The sequence below is a fragment of the Lynx rufus genome, unplaced genomic scaffold (genome assembly GCF_022079265.1).
Source record: "Lynx rufus isolate CCGP_SWC_20201006 ecotype Redwood Valley unplaced genomic scaffold, mLynRuf1.p SCAF_1, whole genome shotgun sequence".
NCBI lineage: Eukaryota > Metazoa > Chordata > Mammalia > Carnivora > Felidae > Lynx > Lynx rufus.
This window is the reverse complement of record NW_025814823.1, coordinates 28,417,405-28,438,554: the sequence shown is the minus strand read 5'-3', so window position 1 is coordinate 28,438,554 and position 21,150 is coordinate 28,417,405. Positions and strand designations below refer to the sequence as shown.

The following is a 21,150-nucleotide window of genomic DNA, read 5'->3' as shown; positions in this document are numbered from 1 at the left end:
ATAGAGGTAGCACAATAAACGTAGTACGTGCGAAAATTACATTATATGTTAGAAGAGGAAAGTCCTTTGTGTGAGGGAGTAAATAAGATGAGGGAAAATCAGGGGAGCTCATTGTGGTATTAAATAAGAGGTCAGTGAGGTGGGTCTCACTGAGAAGGTCAAAGACTTGAAGGAGGTGAAGGAGTTGCTCAGATGGATATCTGAGGAAGGGTGGCCCAGGAGGAGAGAGTAGGTGGTGTCCAAACCTAAGAGGAGCATTGATGGCAGCTTAAAAACAAAGCACCATTGTGGACAGAGGGGAGAAAAGGATGGAGAGATACTAGATGAGGCCAGAGGGTTCTCAGGGTCTTGTTGGTGATACTGAAATGAACTTCATACACGAGGCATGTGGCCACAGGGGCTGGCCCAGAATCACAGAGCCCCTGCCCACCTCCTCCAGCCACAACTCTTGCTGCTCTATTGCTGCAAACCCTACCCTGCGTTTATAACCGAAAGTCCTTTGAAGATTTCCCAAATATGCATGCTGTTTTAAACCCTTCTACTTTTGCACACACCTCAGGTACACGTTTCCATCCCTTGTCATTCTGATAAACTCCTTCAAAACCCACCCTGAGCCCTCTGGACTTTCTCTGGACCACCATGCATAGTGATTTGACTGTGTGTTTGTTACAGTCACACACAGCTAATGATAACATGTGATGAGCGCTTACTGTATGCCATGCAATAAGTCTTCTATATGTTTTTAATGCATTCCTCACAACAACCCTCTAAGGTATGCCCTGGTATCATCCCCATTTTATAGATGAATAATAAAGGCATGAAGAAGTTCAGTAACTTGCCTAAGATCATTCAGCCACTAAGTGGTGGCCTTAGGAGGTACACATAAGGTTTCTGGCTCTAGACCCCATGCTCTTAATCATTACATTATATTGCCCCTCTACGTTGTCCACCATTATTAAATACTATATATGAGGCAATGTATACATCACACTTGACTGTAAATATTAGTTTGGTGTATGTGTCTCCTATATTATGTGTGACTATTTGGAGGGCAGGGAACCATGTCAAATTCACCTTAGCTCCTTGGGGCTTTGTACATGCTCTGCCTTGGTTGAGTCGAAAGAAGAAAACATTCTCTCATGTAATTTATAAGACCTGGGAAATAATATTCAAAATGTCAATGATAGGGTGTCATTAACTCTGAATTTTCCTTTTTTTTTTTAATGTTTATTTTTTTTTAACGTTTATTTATTTTTGAGACAGAGAGAGACAGAGCATGAACGGGGGAGGGTCAGAGAGAGGGAGACACAGAATCTGAAACAGGCTCCAGGCTCTGAGCCGTCAGCCCAGAGCCCGACGCGGGGCTCGAACTCACGGACTGCGAGACCGTGACCTGGCTGAAGTCAGACGCTTAACCGACTGCGCCACCCAGGCGCCCCTTTAATGTTTATTTTTAAGAGAGTGAGAGAGACAGCGTGCAAGCAGGGGAGGGCCAGAGAGAGAGGGAGACACAGAATGAGGAGCAGGCTCCAGGCTCCAAGCTGTCAGCACAGAGCCCAATGGGGGGCCCGAACCCACAAATTGTGAAATCGTGACCTGAGCCGAAGTCGGACACTCAACTGACTCAGCCACTCAGGCGCCCCTGAATTTTACTTGGTTTTGAATTTGATTTTCATCATGTTGTTATGCTTCTGTTTCTCCCCAGACCAGTATTAAAGAGGGACAGCTATTGAAGCAAACCAGTTCTTTCCAGAGGTGGAAAAAGCGTTACTTCAAACTTCGAGGCCGTACACTTTATTATGCAAAGGACTCAAAGGTAATTTGGGAGAATATTACTTGGAAGCGCTTGAAGTTGTGAATGGATTAAAAATTTTGGTTCTGTAAACTTTTTGTCTTAGTGCTCACGATAGCCTTAACTGTTCTGTGCATTTAGTATTATGAATGTGATCCACCTTGGACCAAATCCCAAGGGAGTCTATTTAAGTCAATTTCGTGGCATGTCCACCAAGGACAATCTTATGGGAAGGTTCTAAAGTAGTTTTCTTTCTTCCTTTCCGCTTCCCTTACAATTAAAGTAAAACTTTAAGTGTAAAGTTTATTAAATGTAATAAACTCAAAAATGTTGGGTTTCCCTCTTTTCTTGCTACCTTTTTACCTTATAAATCTTTCCCTGACCATGAGAGAGAGAATTGCTATAGTTGCTAAGAATCCATACTCCAGTTTCAGACAAGATTCGTATCCCAATTCCAGCACATTCTAGTGGAGTGGCTGTGGGCAGCATGTGTTGTTCTGAGGAGGCTTAAATGAGATAATACAAACAATCATTCCATTGTGCTAGCAGTTAAGAATAAAAACCACAGTGAAATAAAATCAAGGCTTTAAATGATTGTTACATAACAGTTGAATAAAATAAGAATGATGTGGTTGGGTAAGAAAAAAATGAGTAATGATGAGCTTCCATTTAAAACTGACATTTTAATATTCCTTGAGAAGTTAACATTAAGATGTCTTGCTGCTGTCTCACTTGGATAATTGATAATTTCCATATTAAAAACTGTATGTTTCTGACATAATTAGTAGAGTTATATACCAGGAGATAAAATCAAATATGCAAACAAACCTAATTCTTGGTCTGTGCAGCTGTAGAAGTAATAACCAAACCAAGTAATTCTATTTTAAAAGTCGTTATGTTCTAGGTTGTCCCTGATCTGGCCCCATGCTGACTTTTCACATTCATCTCTAGGGAAGCATTGGCCATTTGACAGCCTTTGGCCTCACCCCATGTGTACCATCGGCAGATGACTTTCCCTCTGTCTCCACTTGATGAAACTCCCTGCTTTCTTTAAGATCCCCTCAGATATTCTTACTGCATCATTCATGAGAGCAAGAGTTCAAGTGTCTTCTGCTGGAGAAATTATCTGAATTTCATAGTATTCTGTCAGATTTCTTCTTTTCCACTTTTAATAGTCTCTCTTGCATTAAAATGGGTTGTGTCTGTTTCTTCTCCTGTGCTAGATTTTAAGTTCCTTCTGGTCAGGGAACAAGTCTAACAGGTTGGCTGGAGTGAAGTGGACTCACAAGCGCCCTGGAGATCTTGGGGGTGGTGGCGGAAGCTATGAGAGGACGGTCCCTTGTCTGCAGCCCCAGATGTGTGCTGCCATCCCTGCCCTGCTGCAGGGACGTGGAATGAGTGCGAAAATGGCCAAATGACCCAAAGTGGGACGGATACGTTCATTTACTAGAATCTCCTAATCTCCAAATGGAACACTAATATTAAAGATTCCGTTTCTCTGGAGTTTTTCTCACGGGAACTTTTTTTGATTGAAACCATTTTGAAGAGTACAAAAGAAACTTCCATTTTATATTTGCAGAGCACATTCACCTTCTCATCTGAACCCATGTATGGATGAGGAAAATAGGGTTCAGAAAGTTCAGGAACTCACCATGATCCGACTCAGGACTAGTTCTCATTTCTCACTTAGCAAATGTGGGAAGGAGGATGTTTGCCTGCTGGCAAAGTTGTTACAGGCTGTTTGTTGCCTGTCAGGAGGTGTTGCTTTGTGTGTACGTGTGTGTGACACAGTTAGGAGGGTCCCCATAAATTATGCTTCTAGAGGGCACACAGCATTTTGCATTGAAACACTGTGCCAGGGTTCTTTAAAGACCTTCCCAGTTTGTGATTTAAGAGTTAATTGTGCTTCATGGTTTTACTCACTCTTCTTAAGAAGAAACGGCAAAGTGTCACGAATGACTTTCCTTTCCTTTTCTATTCCTAATTCCTGACATCGCTTCGTAGTCATGGCCCGATAACAACAACAACAACAACAAAAATTATTGACGAGCATTGAGTTAGGTTTTCATTTAATGTGTTTGTGTTCTTTTTCATTAACAGTCTCTGATATTTGATGAAGTCGACCTCTCAGATGCCAGTGTAGCTGAAGCAAGCACCAAAAATGCTAACAACAGTTTCACGGTATGGTTCTATTCTGCTGACTCCCTTCTCAAAAGTCATAGAATGACCTTTCCTAAACAGGTACAGAAAGTCCTCTTAGTTACCAACTGTGTGTCAACTGTTGTGCGTTGGAATTCCTGCCAACTCAATACACTTGATGAGTACGTTGTGTACCCAATACTGTTCATGATTGTTTGGGTTAATAAACCAAGGTATTAAATGTATTTTTTTAAGTATTTACAGTGTTTTCCATTTTAGACCTTTTAGTTTTTGTGCTTTAACATTTTTACCTCTTTTAAGTTTATTTATTTGAATTTTTTAATTTTTAATTTTATTTTAGAGAGAGCATAAGTTTGGGAGAGGGGCAGAGGGAGAGAGAGAGAGAGGGCGAATCTTAATTTTTTTTTTTAACATTTATTTATTTTTTGAGATAGAGAGAGAGCATGAACGGGGAGGGTCAGAAAGAGGGAGACACAGAATCTGAAACAGGTTCTAGGCTCTGAGCTGTCAGCACAGAGCCCGACGCAGGGCACGAACCCACGGACCGCGAGATCGTGACCTGAGCCGAAGTCGGACGCTTAACCGACTGAGCCACCCAGGCGCCCCGAGAGAGGGAGAATCTTAAGCAGGCTCCACGCTTAGCAAAAAGCCTCATGTGGGGCTCGATCCCACGAACCTGGGATCATGACCTGAGTTGAGATCAAGAGTCAGACACTCAACCAACTGAGCCACCCAGGTGCCCCTCACTTCCTTTAAATGTAATACTTTAATTCTTTTGTTTATGAATATTCAAAAAGGTTGTTTATCTTCAATCTTAAAAAGAATGTTTTTTCCTTCTGTTCTACTTTTGCTCTGTTGCTGCAGTTCAGGTGGTTGCTATAGTTCAGGCCTTCACTTATTCTCACTTAAGTAATTCATTTGATAGCTACTTAAGAGGTAGCCTCGGTTTCAGTGAATTCCTTCCCGATTACAAATCACATAGCTGGAAGGAACTCATTGGCTCGCTGTTGCCCGTCAAGTGGCGTTTGTGGCTCCATCCTAAAGTCTTATAAAATCACGCCTCGGCGTTCTCGTGTTCCTGAGACTCTGTCCTCGTGCAGCTCCCTGGTCCAGCCTTTCTGTCTGTGCTCGGGCTTTTCCCGTTCCCTCTGGCTCGAATGATTCCTCCTCCTTCTGTAGCTGTTGGAATTCTGCCACTTCTGCAAAGCGTATCCACATATCTCATTCTTCCTGTACTTCTTTCATTCAAAAAATATGATTTGAATACCCACTGTGCGCTAGTCACAATACAGTGCAGTGAAGTCCATCTGGGGTACTTTTTATAACTTCATATTCCTAGGCCCTCTAAGATGCACTGCTCTTGCTGTGTTGTTGCCCCCTGCACACTCCCAGCCCCTGCTCAAGAAGCTACCACTACTGACAGAGGCGAGCTGTGTCCCTCTCCCAGGCATGCCAGGGCAGGGAAGGCAGACAGATGAACAAACACAGAGCAGTGCCGCGGTAGAGGTAAGCACTGGCAGGGGCGGGGGTGGGGGAGGAAGCAAATGCATTCAGATTTAGCCATATTGATTTATGGGCACGTGGGATAATTCATGGTGTAAATATTCCTGCCCCTCCCCCTTCCCCAGGGAGAGTTTAGTTTGAGGAGAGGAAAGCCAAGAATAGAATCCTGGGAAAATGTTAAAATTTCAAGTTGGACCAATAAAGACAGAGCACTTGGAAGTATACAAGGAGTTTTAGAAGGTGATGATGTTAGGAAAAGCCTGTGGAAGATCGTTTTAGGACGGAAGTTTCAGACATCAAATACTGCAGAGAGGTCAAGTCAAAGGAGAGATGAAAGCGTTTATGGAATTTGTTACCTTGGAGGTGACTGGGTCACACTGATGGGAATGACTTCAGGGACCGGGTGGAATGCATTAGGCTGCACTCCGGAACAAGGCAGGAAGGCAGGGAGGCCGGGGTGGATTGCTGGTTTGAAAAGCTTGGCTGCTAGAAGGAGAACAAGTAAAGCTAGAATGTTCAGGCTTGAAGAGAATTTTGGTTTTGTTGTTGTTGCTTTGCTTTGTCTTTAAAATGGGCTTTGAATGTGTATGAAGAGAGAAAAGAAGTGTTAGACTCAAAGTTGGAGTGTCCAGGAAGTAGGGGGAGAATGGACGGAGCATGACTGCTGAATAAGCTGAAGGGTGTGGGAGCCAGAGCTCATGTAAAGATCAGCATTGATTAGGAGACAGAAAGTTTATGGAGTTAGGTGTGTGCAGAAAGTTCATTCATCTCAAACCTAAATACTACTGTTTTCTTAATGAAATTGAAGACAGGGTCCTCTGCCCTGAGTAAGAGTTTAGGTGGCTTTGGAGTCGCTTCTGTAGAAAATGAGAGTTGGCACTGAACAGGGACCTGTAGTAGATTATGAGGTGGTAAATAATGTCTAGCAAACATCGAGGTCAAGTTTAATAATGCACCTTATTTCTATGCCTGTCGCATTTTCTTTAGGATGGGGAGAGGGAACAACTAAATTGATCCAGGGTAGATGGTTTGTAGGATGTATCAGACAGAAAGGTAAAGGGATTATTGGATGTTTGAGGGATCAATAACTCATCCATCTTCCCTTCTGTGTTCTCGGTTCTTGAGAATAAAACGTAGGGAGTGAGGGACGGCTTTATTCATGGCTGAACAAGACCCAACAACATTAAGTACAGAGCTTCTGATAAATTGTTGCTTCTTTTTCCTTCCTCCCAAGTGAAGGTGGGGTAGGGTGATGAACCACTTGCCTTCCCTAGTAGTCCTCTCTCCTCTGTGGACACTGGACGCTCATGGGGGAGTGGACAATAAGAGTTTCCCCCCAAAAGGGATCTAGAATTTAGTTTGAAAGAGGGTTCCAAAATTTAAGATTTGAAAGATAGAACAATTTCAGGTAAAGATGAGGTCCAAGGTGTTGGTGTATATAAAGGTAAAAGGAAGTGAAAAGCTTGAATTTAAGAGAAGTTATTCAGATCTTTTGCATAGCTCTTTCTTGGCCTACAAGTACATTCAGTCTCTCCTGTTGTATCTTTTTTATTATAGAACTCACTATATTCTGCCTTTTTATTTAATTAGGTACTTATGTTTATTATCAGCTCCCTGAGGACAGAAACTCTGTCATGTTGTTTTACCTCATAGTAACTTACCCATAAGTATTTGTTGATTTAATTAATAAGATGAAAGTTTATTTTACACATGAGAAGACTTTTGGTTGAAATATTTTCAAGAAATTTATCCACTCAACCAAACGTTATTCCTGAAGTTTGTTGGTCCAGAAATGGGAAGACAAAAATGTTAGGCAGATTGCTTAGAGTCTTATAGCAAATCAGTTTGGTAGAACTTTCTATGGAATAAAATAGAATAAGAGATAGATTTTCAACCAAAAATTGGCAATCCTCTCTATCTTTAAATATTTAAATATCCTACCTTTCTGGATTGCATTGACTGCTATTAATGCTGTTATTTTAGCTAGTTCATGTCAAAGGTTAATGGTGTAGTTTGGTGGTATTATGGCTAGAGAATACAGGAATGGCCAAATTCAGCTTCACTACAGCCATGCCTTGAAGTCCCTAAGGATGATGTATTGACAAGGGACAATAGTAAATGGAAAATCTATAATTAGCAAATGGAAAATGGAAATGCAGTGCTTTGCCTGAAAACCCAATGCCAAGCTCTCTAGTAGAACGGGTCCTAGAGCACTGTTTTAGAGACCACGGCAGAAACTGACATAACATGGGAGGTTACTCAGCATCATTTCTGCCGCATTCTGTGGGTTACGAGTGAGTCACTAAGGCTGACTGAGCTTCAAGGGAGGGAACATAAACACCATGAGCGTTGCGTCACAGGACTTGTGGACATGGTTCAGACCTGCCTACTTGATGGTTACTTTTCCTTCCTTGCACAGTCCTGTGCTCCCATCCTTGGAATGAATAATTTTCTTGGTGGTTTTTTTTTTTTTTTTGGTTGTCTTAGTCACCTCAGGTACATGTTAGTTTTCAATTGCTTTGTAACAAATTACCACAAACTTTGTGGCTTAAAACAACGCCCATTTGTTAGCTGTTTCTGTTGGGCACACAACATCGCCAAATTCCTTTCCTCCGGATCTCACAGTGTTGAAAAAAACAGATTTTTAAGTGTATACAGATATGTGTATGTACACATCCACACATGCATATTTAGCCCTTAAATTGGGCTAATTTTAACCAAGGTTGGAGTTTCGGGTTTTACATGTGTCTTCTGCAATAGACGGCAGTGACAATAACAACAAAAAACTGAAAGCATTTTCCGTGACGTTAGGTGTCAGTGATGTGATCAGGGAATGGAAAAGGACAACCCTGACAGCCTTCTTGGCAATTTATAATCCTTCAGGATCCATTAACGTTCATCACGAATTTATGTGTAGTTTAAGTTCTACCATAGCACGTCTACAATGGTGGCATCTACGAGACGTTCTTAATTTTGTCGTTCATTTTCTAATTGTCTCATTTCCTTTCTTTTTTCTTGTTTTATTGATTTCTGCATGGTGTTCTGGTGTTTTATTTCCACTTCCACGTTTTTATTTTAACACACCACTGTGCTGTAGGCAAAGGTGTTCTTCTCTTAGACCGGAGAGAATTGACTTCCCCTTGGTCACACCAGTGCCTCCTGGGGAAGGGTCCCAGGTCCCAGCCCTCCTGATGCATAAGCCAGGGTGCTTCCTTCTCACACAGTGTTCTTTCCATCTGGTTAGTCTTTGCCCCTGTTCTCTCTCTCTTCTCACCTCCGCTGCTCTGTTTGTCTCTTTCTCACTTACCATGATGCGTATATCCCGGCTTTTTGTGACTTACTCGGTTGCAGACTTTAGACCACGAAGTCCAACAGTGTGGGTTTGTGTCCTGCTTGGCCCTGTCTAGTTACATGACTTTGGACAAACGAGTTCACCTGTAACCGAGGACGGCGACGGAGCCCGCCTCATGGGGTTGAGGATTAAGTGAAATGTGATAACACATCGCAATCCCCAGCCCAGTGACGAGCACATATAGTTTACCAAGCGCTAGTGGCTGTCATAACCCTGAGGTCATTATCCCCCCTGTGCGCTTCACAAGTGGAAGCGTGTTGCCAATTCCCAACAAGTTTGGGAATTTTGAAGGAGTGTGTGGATGAACTTTATCTTGAGAAAGCGTCCCACCCTGCCTATGTTTCAGAGGTGCAGTGAAGATTTATCTCCACTGTTACCTCATATTAATAGGTTATTCGGGAAAGCAACTGTGCTATAATGAATGAAATTTCAATCATACCTTGTTATGTAGATGTATATGATAAAGAACAGCTTTTTAATGATTTGAAAGCCATCACAATCACATTTATACATTAGGCTTTTCAAAATGTGTTGTCCAGGGGCGCCTGGGTGGCTCAGTCGGTTAAGCGTCCAACTTCGACTCAGGTCATCATCTCACGTTTTGTGGGTTCGAGCCCCGCGTCGGGCTCTGTGCTGACAGCTCAGAGCCTGGAGCCTGTTTCAGATTCTGTGTCTCCCTCTTTCTCTGACCCTCCCCTGTTCATGCTCTCTCTCTGTCTCAAAAATAAATAAATGTTAAAAAAAAATTAAAAAAAAATGTGTTGTCCAAATGACTGCTTTCATTACATTTTAATGTCGTTTAGGCTACATCTTAAATGAGTCATCATTTTTAAGGAAATTATTGTATGACATTGTTAACACTTTTTATGGAAGTTTGTAAAGAAAGCTTTTTTAAATTTTTTTTTTTTTTTTAACTAGAAAGAAATACAGAGGCAATTTATTTGGTTTATCTAACTACCCTGAACATTTTCAGTGAGCTATCTGTGGGTGCGTTTGGAATCTCGCGGTTACTGCACACCCATGCTGGCTTTTCTCAGTTGTGTAAAACACAGAAACCATGTGGTAGCATTTATTTTTAGAACTAAATGAGCACTGGAACAAAGAGTCATTTTAGTTCAGGGGTCACTTGCCACTGCAGACATGACTGAAAGTTGATTATCATTAGATTTGATTCCTCCAATGAAGTTTCAAAAAGTAGGCATAAAAACCAATACAGAGAATATAATGTTTATGGCACATAAAATGCTGAAAATTATACATTCATAGTATAACTGAAATGAGCAGCCGTTTAATGGGAGGGGAAAATGTTCTTAAGAATTTGTTTACTTTTTTTATTAAAAAAAGTTTTTTTTAATGCTTATTTTTTTAATTATTTATTTATTTTTTAATTTTAAATATGAAATTTATTGTCAAATTGGTTTCCATACAACACCCAGTGCTCATCCCAACAGGTGCCCTCCTCAATGCCCATCACCCACACTCTCCTCCCTCCCACCCCCCATCAACCCTAAGTTTGTTCTCAGTTTTTAAGAGTCTCTTATGCTTTGGCTCTCTCCCACTCTAACCTCTTTTTTTTTTTCCTTCCCCTCCCCCATGGTCTTCTGTTAAGTTTCTCAGGATCCACATTCTATCCACATAGAATGAAAACATATGGTATCTGTCTTTCTCTGTATGACTTATTTCACTTAGCATAACACTTTCCAGTTCCATCCACATTGCTACAAAGGGCCACATTTCATTCTTTCTTGTTGCCATGTAGTATTCCATCAACTGATGAAATGGATAATCCTTATTTATTTTTGAGAGAGAGGGAGAGAGAGAGATCACGAGCAGGGGAGGGGCAGAGAGAGAGGGAGACAAGGAATCCGAAGCAGGTTCCAGGCTCCGAGCTGTCAGAACAGAGCGTGACACGGGGCTCGAACTCATAAACCATAAGATCATGACCTGAGCCAAAGTCGGATGCCCAACCGACCCAGCCACCCAGGTGCCCCAGAACTTGTTTCTTTAATGTGTACTTTTTGTTGATTCTGTTTTCCCCTTAGCTTCCTCTCTATTATAATTCAGTTCATCTTCTCTCTTAAGAGAGATATCAGATCCTTTGAACCTAAGGAAGTGTCAGTTTACTTTTATCCACTAATACCTCAATCTTCAATTACAAAGGAAGGAATGAAAAGTTATTTTTATGTCATCTGTGAATGCATGTCACAAAACAGGTGTTTAGATTATCATCTAAATAAATAATCACTTAGATAAATAAGTTGCCTACTCTGATGATAATATTTACTATAACTACGATGTGCCGTCTTGAAATGCTGATAATTCATTCAGTTAATTATATCAGTCCTGGTAGGTAGTATTATGCTCTCCATTTTATAGATGACAAATCTGAAATGGAGAAGCAACACCTAATACATGTAAATAGTGACAATCTGAACCCGTCCAGGTCATCTGGCTTCAGTCTGTGCTCTGACCACTCTGCCATTGTGACTCTTTATTGTGGAGTTATTTTTTTATTGTTTTAAATATTTATTTATTATTTTGAGAGAGAGAGAGAGAGAGAATGAGAGAGAATCCCAAGCAGGCTCTGCGTCACCAGCTCAGATGGCAGATCTCACAAATCTTGAGATCATGACCTGACCTGAAATCAAGAGTTGGATGTTTAACTGAGTCACCCAGGTGCCCCATTTATTGTGGAGTTTTAAATGAGTTTGGTCAGATAGTATTCCTCTGGTTTTTTTTTATGTTTTCGGTTGCCTCTTCTCCTCCAAGTCAATCACAGAATTTTCTATAGCATTGCCTGATACACTGCTAAACACTTGCTGGTCATACTGCCGATTTAGAATACTATATTTTATTTTGGGCACTATATTTTGAATAGAAATGTTGATCAAGAGCTCACAGAGGAAGGCAACCCATATTATACAAAGGTCTGGGAATCGTGGGATTGACTGACTTTAGAGGCCACTTTCTATCTGAAAGATTTGGGGAAATGACATCTTTTTAATATGTGATGGATTCTCATGTCTAAGAGGCAGTCGACAGGTTTTATGTTACTGCAGTGTGCTGGAGAAAGATTCACAGTTGAATTCACAGAGGGACAATTTTAGCTCTACTTAAAAGAGAACTTTCTAACATGAGTCATCTGATAGAACAGGCCTCTTGTGAGGTAATGCCTCTGTCCATTATTAGAAATCTGTAGCCCTCTCATTCCCTACGAACTGGAAGGGGCCTTCAAGAACAGAGTTCTCAGAGCGGACTCAGGTTCAGAGGGCTGAAATGAATTTCTCAAGGTTGGGTGGCTGATAGCTATATACAGCTAATGTAGAATTTGGGGCTCCCGGCTCTTGGGGTTTGTTGGGAGTAGGCAAGGAGTGGATTTAGAGATTCCCAGGCACTTTGCACACACTGTCTCATTCTACCAAACAGCAAGAGCTAAGTGACCATCCTTCAAGAATGCTATTGGAGAGACCTTTGCATGGTGTGTGTATGTGGCAAGGAGTGAGGGGAGATGGTGGGGACTGAAATTTCTTGCATACCCAAAGACTGTCTTCTTTACCACTGGATCCCCAGGGTTAACACAAGGCCTGGAACAGAGGGGAAAGACAATAAGTATTTGTTGAACGAAGGAAGGAATGTGCTGTTGAATGAATGATGATAGACCCTAGTTTTCCTTTCAGAGAAATGTGTCATTTCAAGTTTTAGCTTAAAAGCACACAGTTTCCTCATTTCTCCTCAATGATGACGGATTATAATATACCCATAAATATTTGTATCCTCGTTGAACTCTTTACATCATGACCAGATGATGTTTATGCTAACAATAAGTCTTAAAAACACGATTCTTGCCTGTGACTGATGATTGCAGTGGTCTCAAAATTATCTGATGCCTGATAATGGCAAACCACATATTTTTTATGTCTCTGTGGCTAACCTATTTTATAGCGCTCTAAAATGATACCACATTAATGCAATCTGAGTGGTTGTTTTGCCTCTTAAAATTGACTTATATGTAGTGTAGACGGCTTTATACTATGAAAGCTGATAATTTAAAAGTGGAGTTTGAAATTTGCATTCTTTTTTCTCTAACTTGGACATCAGTCTTTTAGAAATGAAATGCGTTATCATTGTTTCTGTAAGTACATCATGTTTATCTTTTCATGTAACGATATAACATCTTTTCCAAGAGTATAGCCTGGAGAAATACTTCTTTAAAGTTATTATGAGCTTCCTCAGACCAAAGTTCTAGGCAGCAAGAAACTATTGGTCCTTTTGTAGCTAAACTAAAAACTTGGAGTGCTCTATTTGTTAGGCTCATAATGTAAGAAAAGCTATCAGGGCAAACCTGCTAATCCTTCTCCCCTTGAGAACCTTTGTAGGAATTTAGAGTTGCTGTTTTGTACAAGTAGATTGTTGTTCACGTGAATATGTTTCAGGTTGTACATGCCTTTTCAGGATGGATAAAAGCATGCCTACCACCAAGGACTCACAGGTCTGTCCTCAAAAGTGCTACTGAAAAACCTCCAAAAGACTTTAACCTGAGGTTTAATACAATATGACCAAGATACACACTTCACAGGATTGATTGTAAAGAAGGTTTTTTAAGTCCTTGGGTTCATCAGTGGCTTCCCTGCCCACGCTATCCAGAATTAGCAGAGGTCATGAAAGGTACTGTTTATGTATGCCAAGGCATATGGACAAGGCTACTTACCCACTGCAATAGCACAAGATTGGAAATACCCCAAATGTTTAAGTTAGAGACTGGTTGAAATGAATTATGAAATATTTCACAGAGTACAGTGTTATGCAACCGTGAAGAAGAAGGAGTCTGCTCTGTGTATAATAATGCACACCGAACTCCAAGTTGTGATCAGTGTGAAAAGCCACATGTAGAACAGTGAGCATGTGTAAAATGTTACTCTGTGTTTGTTACTCTGTGCTTGTTTGTGTGTATGTGCAGGCAGCTATACATTTAAACCTTGAAAGATCGTGTATTTGTTGTATATACAGAGCATTTCTCTGGAGAGATACGTAGAAGCTGACAGATATGTGCCTTCAGGAAGGAGACTTGGTAGCTGGGGGCAGGCTTGGGAGGGAGATGTATTTTTCGTCCTAAATATATTTTGAACGTTTTTGTTTGTGTCACAAATCCTTATTACTTATTCAAGAAAAGTTCTAAGTGCTACATGAGAGCCCTTTCTGGCAACTTCTTATCAGATGCATTTGACAAGAGTTATGGATTTAGCAGGAAGCCCATGTTGGACACTGCTCTACTGTTCAAGCAAACCATCATAAAGGCCATCTGTAACGGGAGGGAAGGAAGAGGTGCATGAGAGATCTTGTGGGAAAGACTGGAGAGCCATGGCCAACAGGAAAGGAAGGAGGAGAGGAGGAAACTAACATAGAGTTGTTGAATTTGGGAGGACTGCTATATAAATGATGCCTTTAATTACAGGTAGAAAACAAGAATACAAGTAGGCTTGTGGAGAGTGAAAAGAAGGCACTGTGAATTAGACACTGAGAATTTGAAATGATGGTAAGGTATCTTGGCAATGTCTAGTAGGCAATTGAAAGATGCTTTAAAAACTATTAAAATGGCTTAAAGTACTCCTTTGGTATCATGTTCATGGCTCTTTGTAAGTTTCTAGCATATCCGGTGTCTTCTCTATTCCTTAAGTATGATTGTGGTGTAATGGAAAATTTAGGTTTTGGAAATGTTTTAGTTTTGTGGTGACTGGTACAAACAAGATAATTATTTTGTTTTGAACTTTCCCGTTACATATGTGTTCTGTACAAAGCAATTTACGGTTACAAACAAATAGAGCTTGTGCCAAGGGAATGAGGCTAATGCTTTGTTCCAATCTCTGGTACATTCTGAAAATATTAAATGTGTGGTAAAACTTTTAATGTGTCCATTAACTAGTACTCATGGCTAATTTACAGCAGAAGTGTGTGTGATAGCTTACATAAATAATTTCTAAAATCACTGTGATCCTTGTTATTGTGATTACTGCTAAGAAAAAACCCTCTCAGTTTCCAATGTACAGTGTGATACTTTCCGATACTATATATGATTATATATCTTGTCAATATTTTGTTTTGTAAAGGTGCCTGGTTTGCAGAGACCTATCTATGTTAGCAAATTTTCTCCTTCTCCTTCTCCTTCTCCTCCTTCTCCTTCTCCTTCTCCTTCTCCTTCACCTTCTCCTTCACCTTCTCCTTCAACTTCTTCTTCTTCCTGTTGTTATCATCATTATCATTATCATTATTATTAATTTACCAGCACCTTTTCTTGCTCATCTTTAAAGAATCTCCAAGTATGTATCGGATCGAGATATAACTGTACAGTTGCCCTGATCATTTTTAAGAGAAGAAAAAGTGAGCAGCATGTGAAGCCTTTTCTGCCTGTTTGTCCAGGGTAATGTCAGTAAACTCTTTGATATTCCTTCCTTGCTAGTAGATGGCTAGGGAGGCAGACAGAATTCATTTTCAAATCCTACATGGACCTTTCATATGAAAGATGGAATGAGATAATATATGTGATCATATTGACAGCAAAGCACTCTGAAAGTGTAAGATCTGCAAAAGTAATCATTCTGCTTATTTATCAAGATTACGGCCCCCTACACCCTTCTTATTTTTCAAGAACTTAACTATTAATTCTTCTGAGGAAAGGTTGTTTGCATCCATGGATAGTAATTAGAATTATGAATATAATAGGAAAATAGATTATAGTCTCATTGATTTCCCAGTTCACTATTACAATAGCAAAAGCTGTAATTGTGTATCATAGTTATTTTATGAGTGTGGCAGGCTGAAGAATGGATCCCAAAGATATTTACATCTGTAACCTGTGAATGTCTGTAACCTGTGAATGTCACTTTATATGGTGCAGAGGACCTTGTAGTTTTGATCATGTTAAGGATCTTGAGATGAGATCATTCTGGATTATCAGTGGGTCCTGTGTAATCACAGGGGCCCTTGTAAAAGGGAGGCAGGAGGAATTAGTCAGGGAATATGTGAAGTTGGCTTGGTGCAAGGAAGGGGCCATGAACCAATGAATGAGGGTAGCCTCTAGAAGAGGAAAAAACAAGGTTCTTCCCTACAGCCTCCAGAAGGAATGCAGCCCTTTGGACACCTTGACTTTAAACTTCTTACCACCACAACTGAAGAGAATTTGTTCAGCAGCAACAGGAAACTAATGCCATAGGGATTGATCAAACATTAATAACTACAGTTTGTTTTGAATTCTAAGAAACTGTTAATACCAACTTGAATCCAAACTTTCTTTATCAAAGTCTTCAAAGAAGCAGTGGTTTATTATTATACATGTAATTTACCTATATAAATGATAGAATAGGATACCCCAGTAAGCATCATGGAAAGTCTCTCTTGATAGACTCCCTGAGGCCTTTGCCATGGCCTTTCTCCAGAGAGAGCAGGGCAGGGCAGCGAAGCCTGCACAGGGACCACCTTTTTCTTCTGCGGTTTCACTATGTCCTTCTATCTTTGGTTCTCCAGTGAACCAGAGGCTTCTGGGTAGTTCCAAGTAGGTCCTTTACTCTGCAACAGAATCTTAAAGACTAGATAGTCCCCAAAAGATTTTAAATAGATGGCTTTCTTTAACACTTTCTGTATAGATTCTAACACGATATGAATTAGACCATGTTGAATTCATTTGCTTGTTTGAAACCTGGGTCCTGCCAGCTTACATGTCTCTATTTTATTGTTAATATTTTATTAAATGCTTTCAGTAAAATTTTGATTTTAGAGTATTTTGGATTTTTACATTGAAATAAAGGAAAAATTCACTTTTTAGAATGTGAGATACATTGGAAATCCTGGGTATGTAATGAGAAGGTTGGTACTTGATAGCATTGAAATCTGTGCTTCCTTTTTTCATGGAAACATATCAGAATTTATGTTTTATTTATATTTAATACTTTAAGGCAGTAGAAAAAAACAATATTAGGTTATAGAGGAAAATCAGATTAACATGGACAATGACTTTGTTATGAAGCCATTATTCTTAGTCAAGAAGCAGGTTTTGTGCTGACCTAATCTTAAGCAGAGTCATCAAAGCTCAATAATTATGGAAGTCGATGGGGTGCCTGGGTGGCTCAGTCAATTGAATGTCCAACTTTGGCTCAGGTCACAAGCTCACAGTTTGTGGGTTTGAGCCCCACGTTGGGCTCTGTGCTGGCAGCTCAGAGCCTGGAGCCTGCTTCAGATTCTGTGTCTCCCTCTCTCTCTGCCCCTCCCCTGCTGGTGCTCTGTCTCTCTCTGTCTCTCAAAAATAAATAAACATTTAAAAATTAAAAAAAAGAATTATGGAAGTTGGGGTACCTGGCTGGCTGTCTGTTAAGCATCCAGCTCTTGATTTCAGCTCAAGTCATGGTCTCACAGTTAGTGAGATTGAGCCCCAGTTCAGGCTCCTCACTAACAGTACAGAACCTGCTTGGGATTCTCTATCTCCCTCTCTCTCTCTGCCCCTCCCCTGCTCATGCTCTCTCTCTCTCTGTCTCTCAAAATAAATAAACAAACCTAAAAAAAAAAAAAAAGAATTATGGAAGTAAGATTTGCAACGCTGTCTTCAGCTCAGTCCATCCCACCCCATCTCACTCAGTGATTGGAAGACTTACCTCTTCAGCTTCTATGGACATTTCAGGTCATTTGATTAAGGAGACCACATTATTCATCTAATTTGAGTTTGATACAAGAGAAGGCCATAAAAGGTCAGAAACTTGAGTCTTGGCAGGTATGGTCTGCAAGTTGAGTACAGAGCAAGGATTGAATAGAGCCTATATCCCTAAGACACCCAGGTCCCTCACCTCCTTAGTTCCTTGAAGAGTTTTGCTTGGGGTTCCCCGATGTTTGGGTACAGTTGTTTTCACTGTGAAAACTTTCAAATATATACAAACTCAGGGTAACTGTGAACCCCACATTCCCATTGCCCAGCTCCTGCTGCCGTCTGCGTGTTGCCACATTGCTTCATCTCGTCTCTCTCTTTCCCTGTTTTCTCTGGAATGTTTTAAAGCAAACCTTTCACACCATTCTACTTGACCCCTCATTCTTCAGTAGGCGTTGCTAGATTTTAACTCTGCTTCTTTTCCATCGTTCTTCTCAAACAAAGCCTGGATATGCAGAAGCTGCGGAAGAGAGAGATTGCCCATAGTTTCTGAATTTAGTATTTCGCAGTGAAGGAATAATCTTTTCTTTTGATTTTGATTTTACTTGTTATAACACTGCTATTACTGTTTTGTTAACTTCTCATATAAGGAGTGTATTAGCTAATTGTAGACAACCCCTTTAGTATCTACATTTGTTTTTTTCTCTTCAATGTATTGTAACAAAACTAATTCCATACTTAATTTACAGAGCTGATTAAAGAATCAATGAGATATTGTCTTTTTGCCGTAAGTTTGTAGTCAAGTATTCCTGTAGATAAGAAGACAGACATCTTCTTGGCAAAGACGTTCTGCTCTTGTCCAGAGGTCTTTTTCCTTTCTATAATTAGTACATTTGTCAGAATAATAGTTTTACATATTTACAAAAAAACTTCCATCAAAATTGATTCTGTCCATACTTGCACTTCTTTGTAGAATTTTGTCACGAATTTCATATTATGCTACAGAATTCTCAAAAATTTTTTTAATGTTTATTTATTTTTGAGAGAGAGAGAGAGAGAGAGACAGAGCATGAGCAGGGTAGGGGCAGAGAGAGAGGGAGACACAGAATCCGAAGCAGGCTCCAGGCTCTGAGCTGTCAGCACGGAGCACGACGCAGGGCTCGAACTCACGAACCGTGAGCCGAAGCCAGACGCCCAACCGACTGCGCCACCCAGGCGCCCCTATGCTACAGAATTCTCAATGATTTATACCAAAGTTTAGGTAATTACTTGAGTTATAGCTTCATTTTTGAAGTTAATGTTATATATACAAATGATATATAACTTCTCCTTAGAAAAGTAAGCAGCATTGGGGCAGACTTCCCTGTGTTCATGACTAATGCCTCCCTCTTTATTTTGAGAACCTATGCAGATGTTTGGTACTTCCTAGTCTACATTACAGGAATGCCCACAAAGATCAGTACGTTGTTATTCAGCTAGAATGACTCATCCATTGGAAGGATGATCAGTCAGCCAAAACCAGAAGGGTAGAATGACTTTCAAAGATCCTCTTTAACTTTCAGTAAAGGGTGTGTATGTGTGTTTTGTGTATAAATCTAAATATAGTTCTAAATAGACATCTGAAAAAATTTGTAAAGCATTCTGAAAGGGAATAGGAAGACCTTAGTTCAGCATCCAAGCCATATGGTTTAGGATCCTGTTCACAATAGTGTGCTATCGGCATGGCAGGATTTCCCTATAAATTCCAGCAATGGGTTAATAATTGGCTCTTGAGTGTATGTGAATTACCTGTCAACCTCAGTCTTATTGTTAGCCCACTACATCTTTGTATGTTATTTTACATCATTTGACATATTGTTAAATGTGTGCTCTGCGATTTTATGGAACTACTCTCTTCACGAGCACGTAATGCAGATTCCACAGTGTTTACAGCTATATCATGAGTGTTTACTATATTGCAGCAGTATAATAATGTCTCTTCCTAATATACAATTCTGTTATTTTACAGACTTAAATTATACTATCTGTTGAAAATGTCCATAGCTCTTCCTTTGCCAGATGCGCATTTGTTGTGACTGTACTTTTCTTAGTCTCCCACTAAAATTCAAGCATCATTTGGGAGAAAATACGCATTGAATCTTTATCATCTGGTAGTGCCTCAGAAAAATTTACTTTTAGGTCAGAAGTTGTCATCTTAGAAAATAGATGGGACTCGGGGCAACTGGGTGATGAAACAGTGAAGTATTGATCCCAGAAGAAAAAGGAGTCAGTCTATCTATGCAGGACTTGTGAACTCAAATGCCTCCAGGGGCCACTTGGTAATTTAAGTGTATGAAGTGGCCAGCTGAAGAAAATAGGTCTAAGCTGCTTGTACTGTGAGGAGCAAAGTACCTGTCTAAAATGGATTTTAACTTGTTGTTGTTTTATAACTCACCACTTCTGGGTTCAAACAGATTGATCGAACAAAAACATCAGAGGTCATCATTTGGTGACCTCTGTTGTATCCCTTGGGGTGCTGTAGGTGGTAGACTATTTCAGATTGATAGCATACAAAGGAATTCTGTTAGGTACAGATGAGAACACTGGAAATTGGGGAGCAGAGGGGTCCTGAAAAGGGAGATACGGAGCCATAAAGATTAACAGCACTCTCTCTGCATCACTTAGACCAGATCCTGACTTGATTAACGGACAGGTTGGATGCTTCCATTGCCCTTCACGGCTGATAAGCAAAGATGTGCATCAGAATCACCTGTATAGCTTTGCCAAACTACTGATTACATCTGAAATTATCCATGCCTCCCTCCAAAATGAGATTTCGATTTACCGAGTCTGGTTTGGAGCATGACTAGCTAAGTTTTGTATATTTTATAAAAACTCTTAGCTCCATGCAGGTGCACCCATGTGGTTGAGGACCTGTGCTCTTGGATGTAGAGTGCCCCGGGCCACTTTTGAAATAAGGGAGTAAATGTCTCTACCCTCATGATACTCACTTAGGATGAGAGACTACATTGCATTCTGGCGCATTTAAATTGTTCAAGTGAATTATTTCCTTTCATACAAGAGGAATGAAAAAATCAACATACACCACTTAAGAGTTGGATATATATATTTGAGGGAGGCTGGAAGAGGCAGGTATGTTAAGACCCAGCATTTGGCAACTTCAAGTATAGCAAACCTAGTTTTAAAAAGACATAATTCTACCTGATTTGGCTTTAACAAAAGTCAAATTATATCCCCTAAGTTATAAAAATTCAGGCAATAGAAAATTGTTACGAGTACACTTAGACTTCCTGTTAGTTCTGCTATCCAAGAAAGACTTCTCACTGCATATGAATTATTATTTCAATCAGGCAGTTCAGGATTAATCACTAAGGATAAAAAAAATAAGTACTGCATTTCATATAAATGGAATCACACAGTATGTGGTCTTTTGTAACTGGCTCCTTTCATTTGGCATAATGTTTTTAAGGTTCATCCATGTTGCAATGCTGTCCATCTCTTTTCTTTTTAATTTTTTTTTAACGTTTATTTTATTTTTGAGACAGGGAGAGACAGAGCATGAACAGGGGAGGGTCAGAAAGAGGGAGACACAGAATCGGAAGCAGGCTCCAGGCTCTGAGCTGTCAGCACAGAGCCCGACGCGGGGCTAGAACTCACGGACCGCGAGATCGTGACCTGAGCCGAAGTCGGACGCTTAACCGACTGAGCCACCCAGGC

At 40.3% G+C, this 21,150-nt stretch overlaps 1 protein-coding gene across 3 annotated transcripts in view; it reads left to right on the top strand.

Moving 5' to 3' along the window:
* The window catches only part of DGKH (diacylglycerol kinase eta), a 177,323-nt gene that overhangs the window by 76,685 nt on the left and 79,488 nt on the right, over positions 1–21,150 (top strand). For all 3 annotated transcript variants that reach the window (XM_047080318.1, XM_047080309.1, XM_047080327.1), the window contains exons 3-4: positions 1,706–1,816; positions 3,893–3,973. In XM_047080318.1, coding sequence (XP_046936274.1) covers positions 1,706–1,816; positions 3,893–3,973 — 192 coding nt within the window. The remainder of the gene's footprint in view (positions 1–1,705; positions 1,817–3,892; positions 3,974–21,150) is intronic.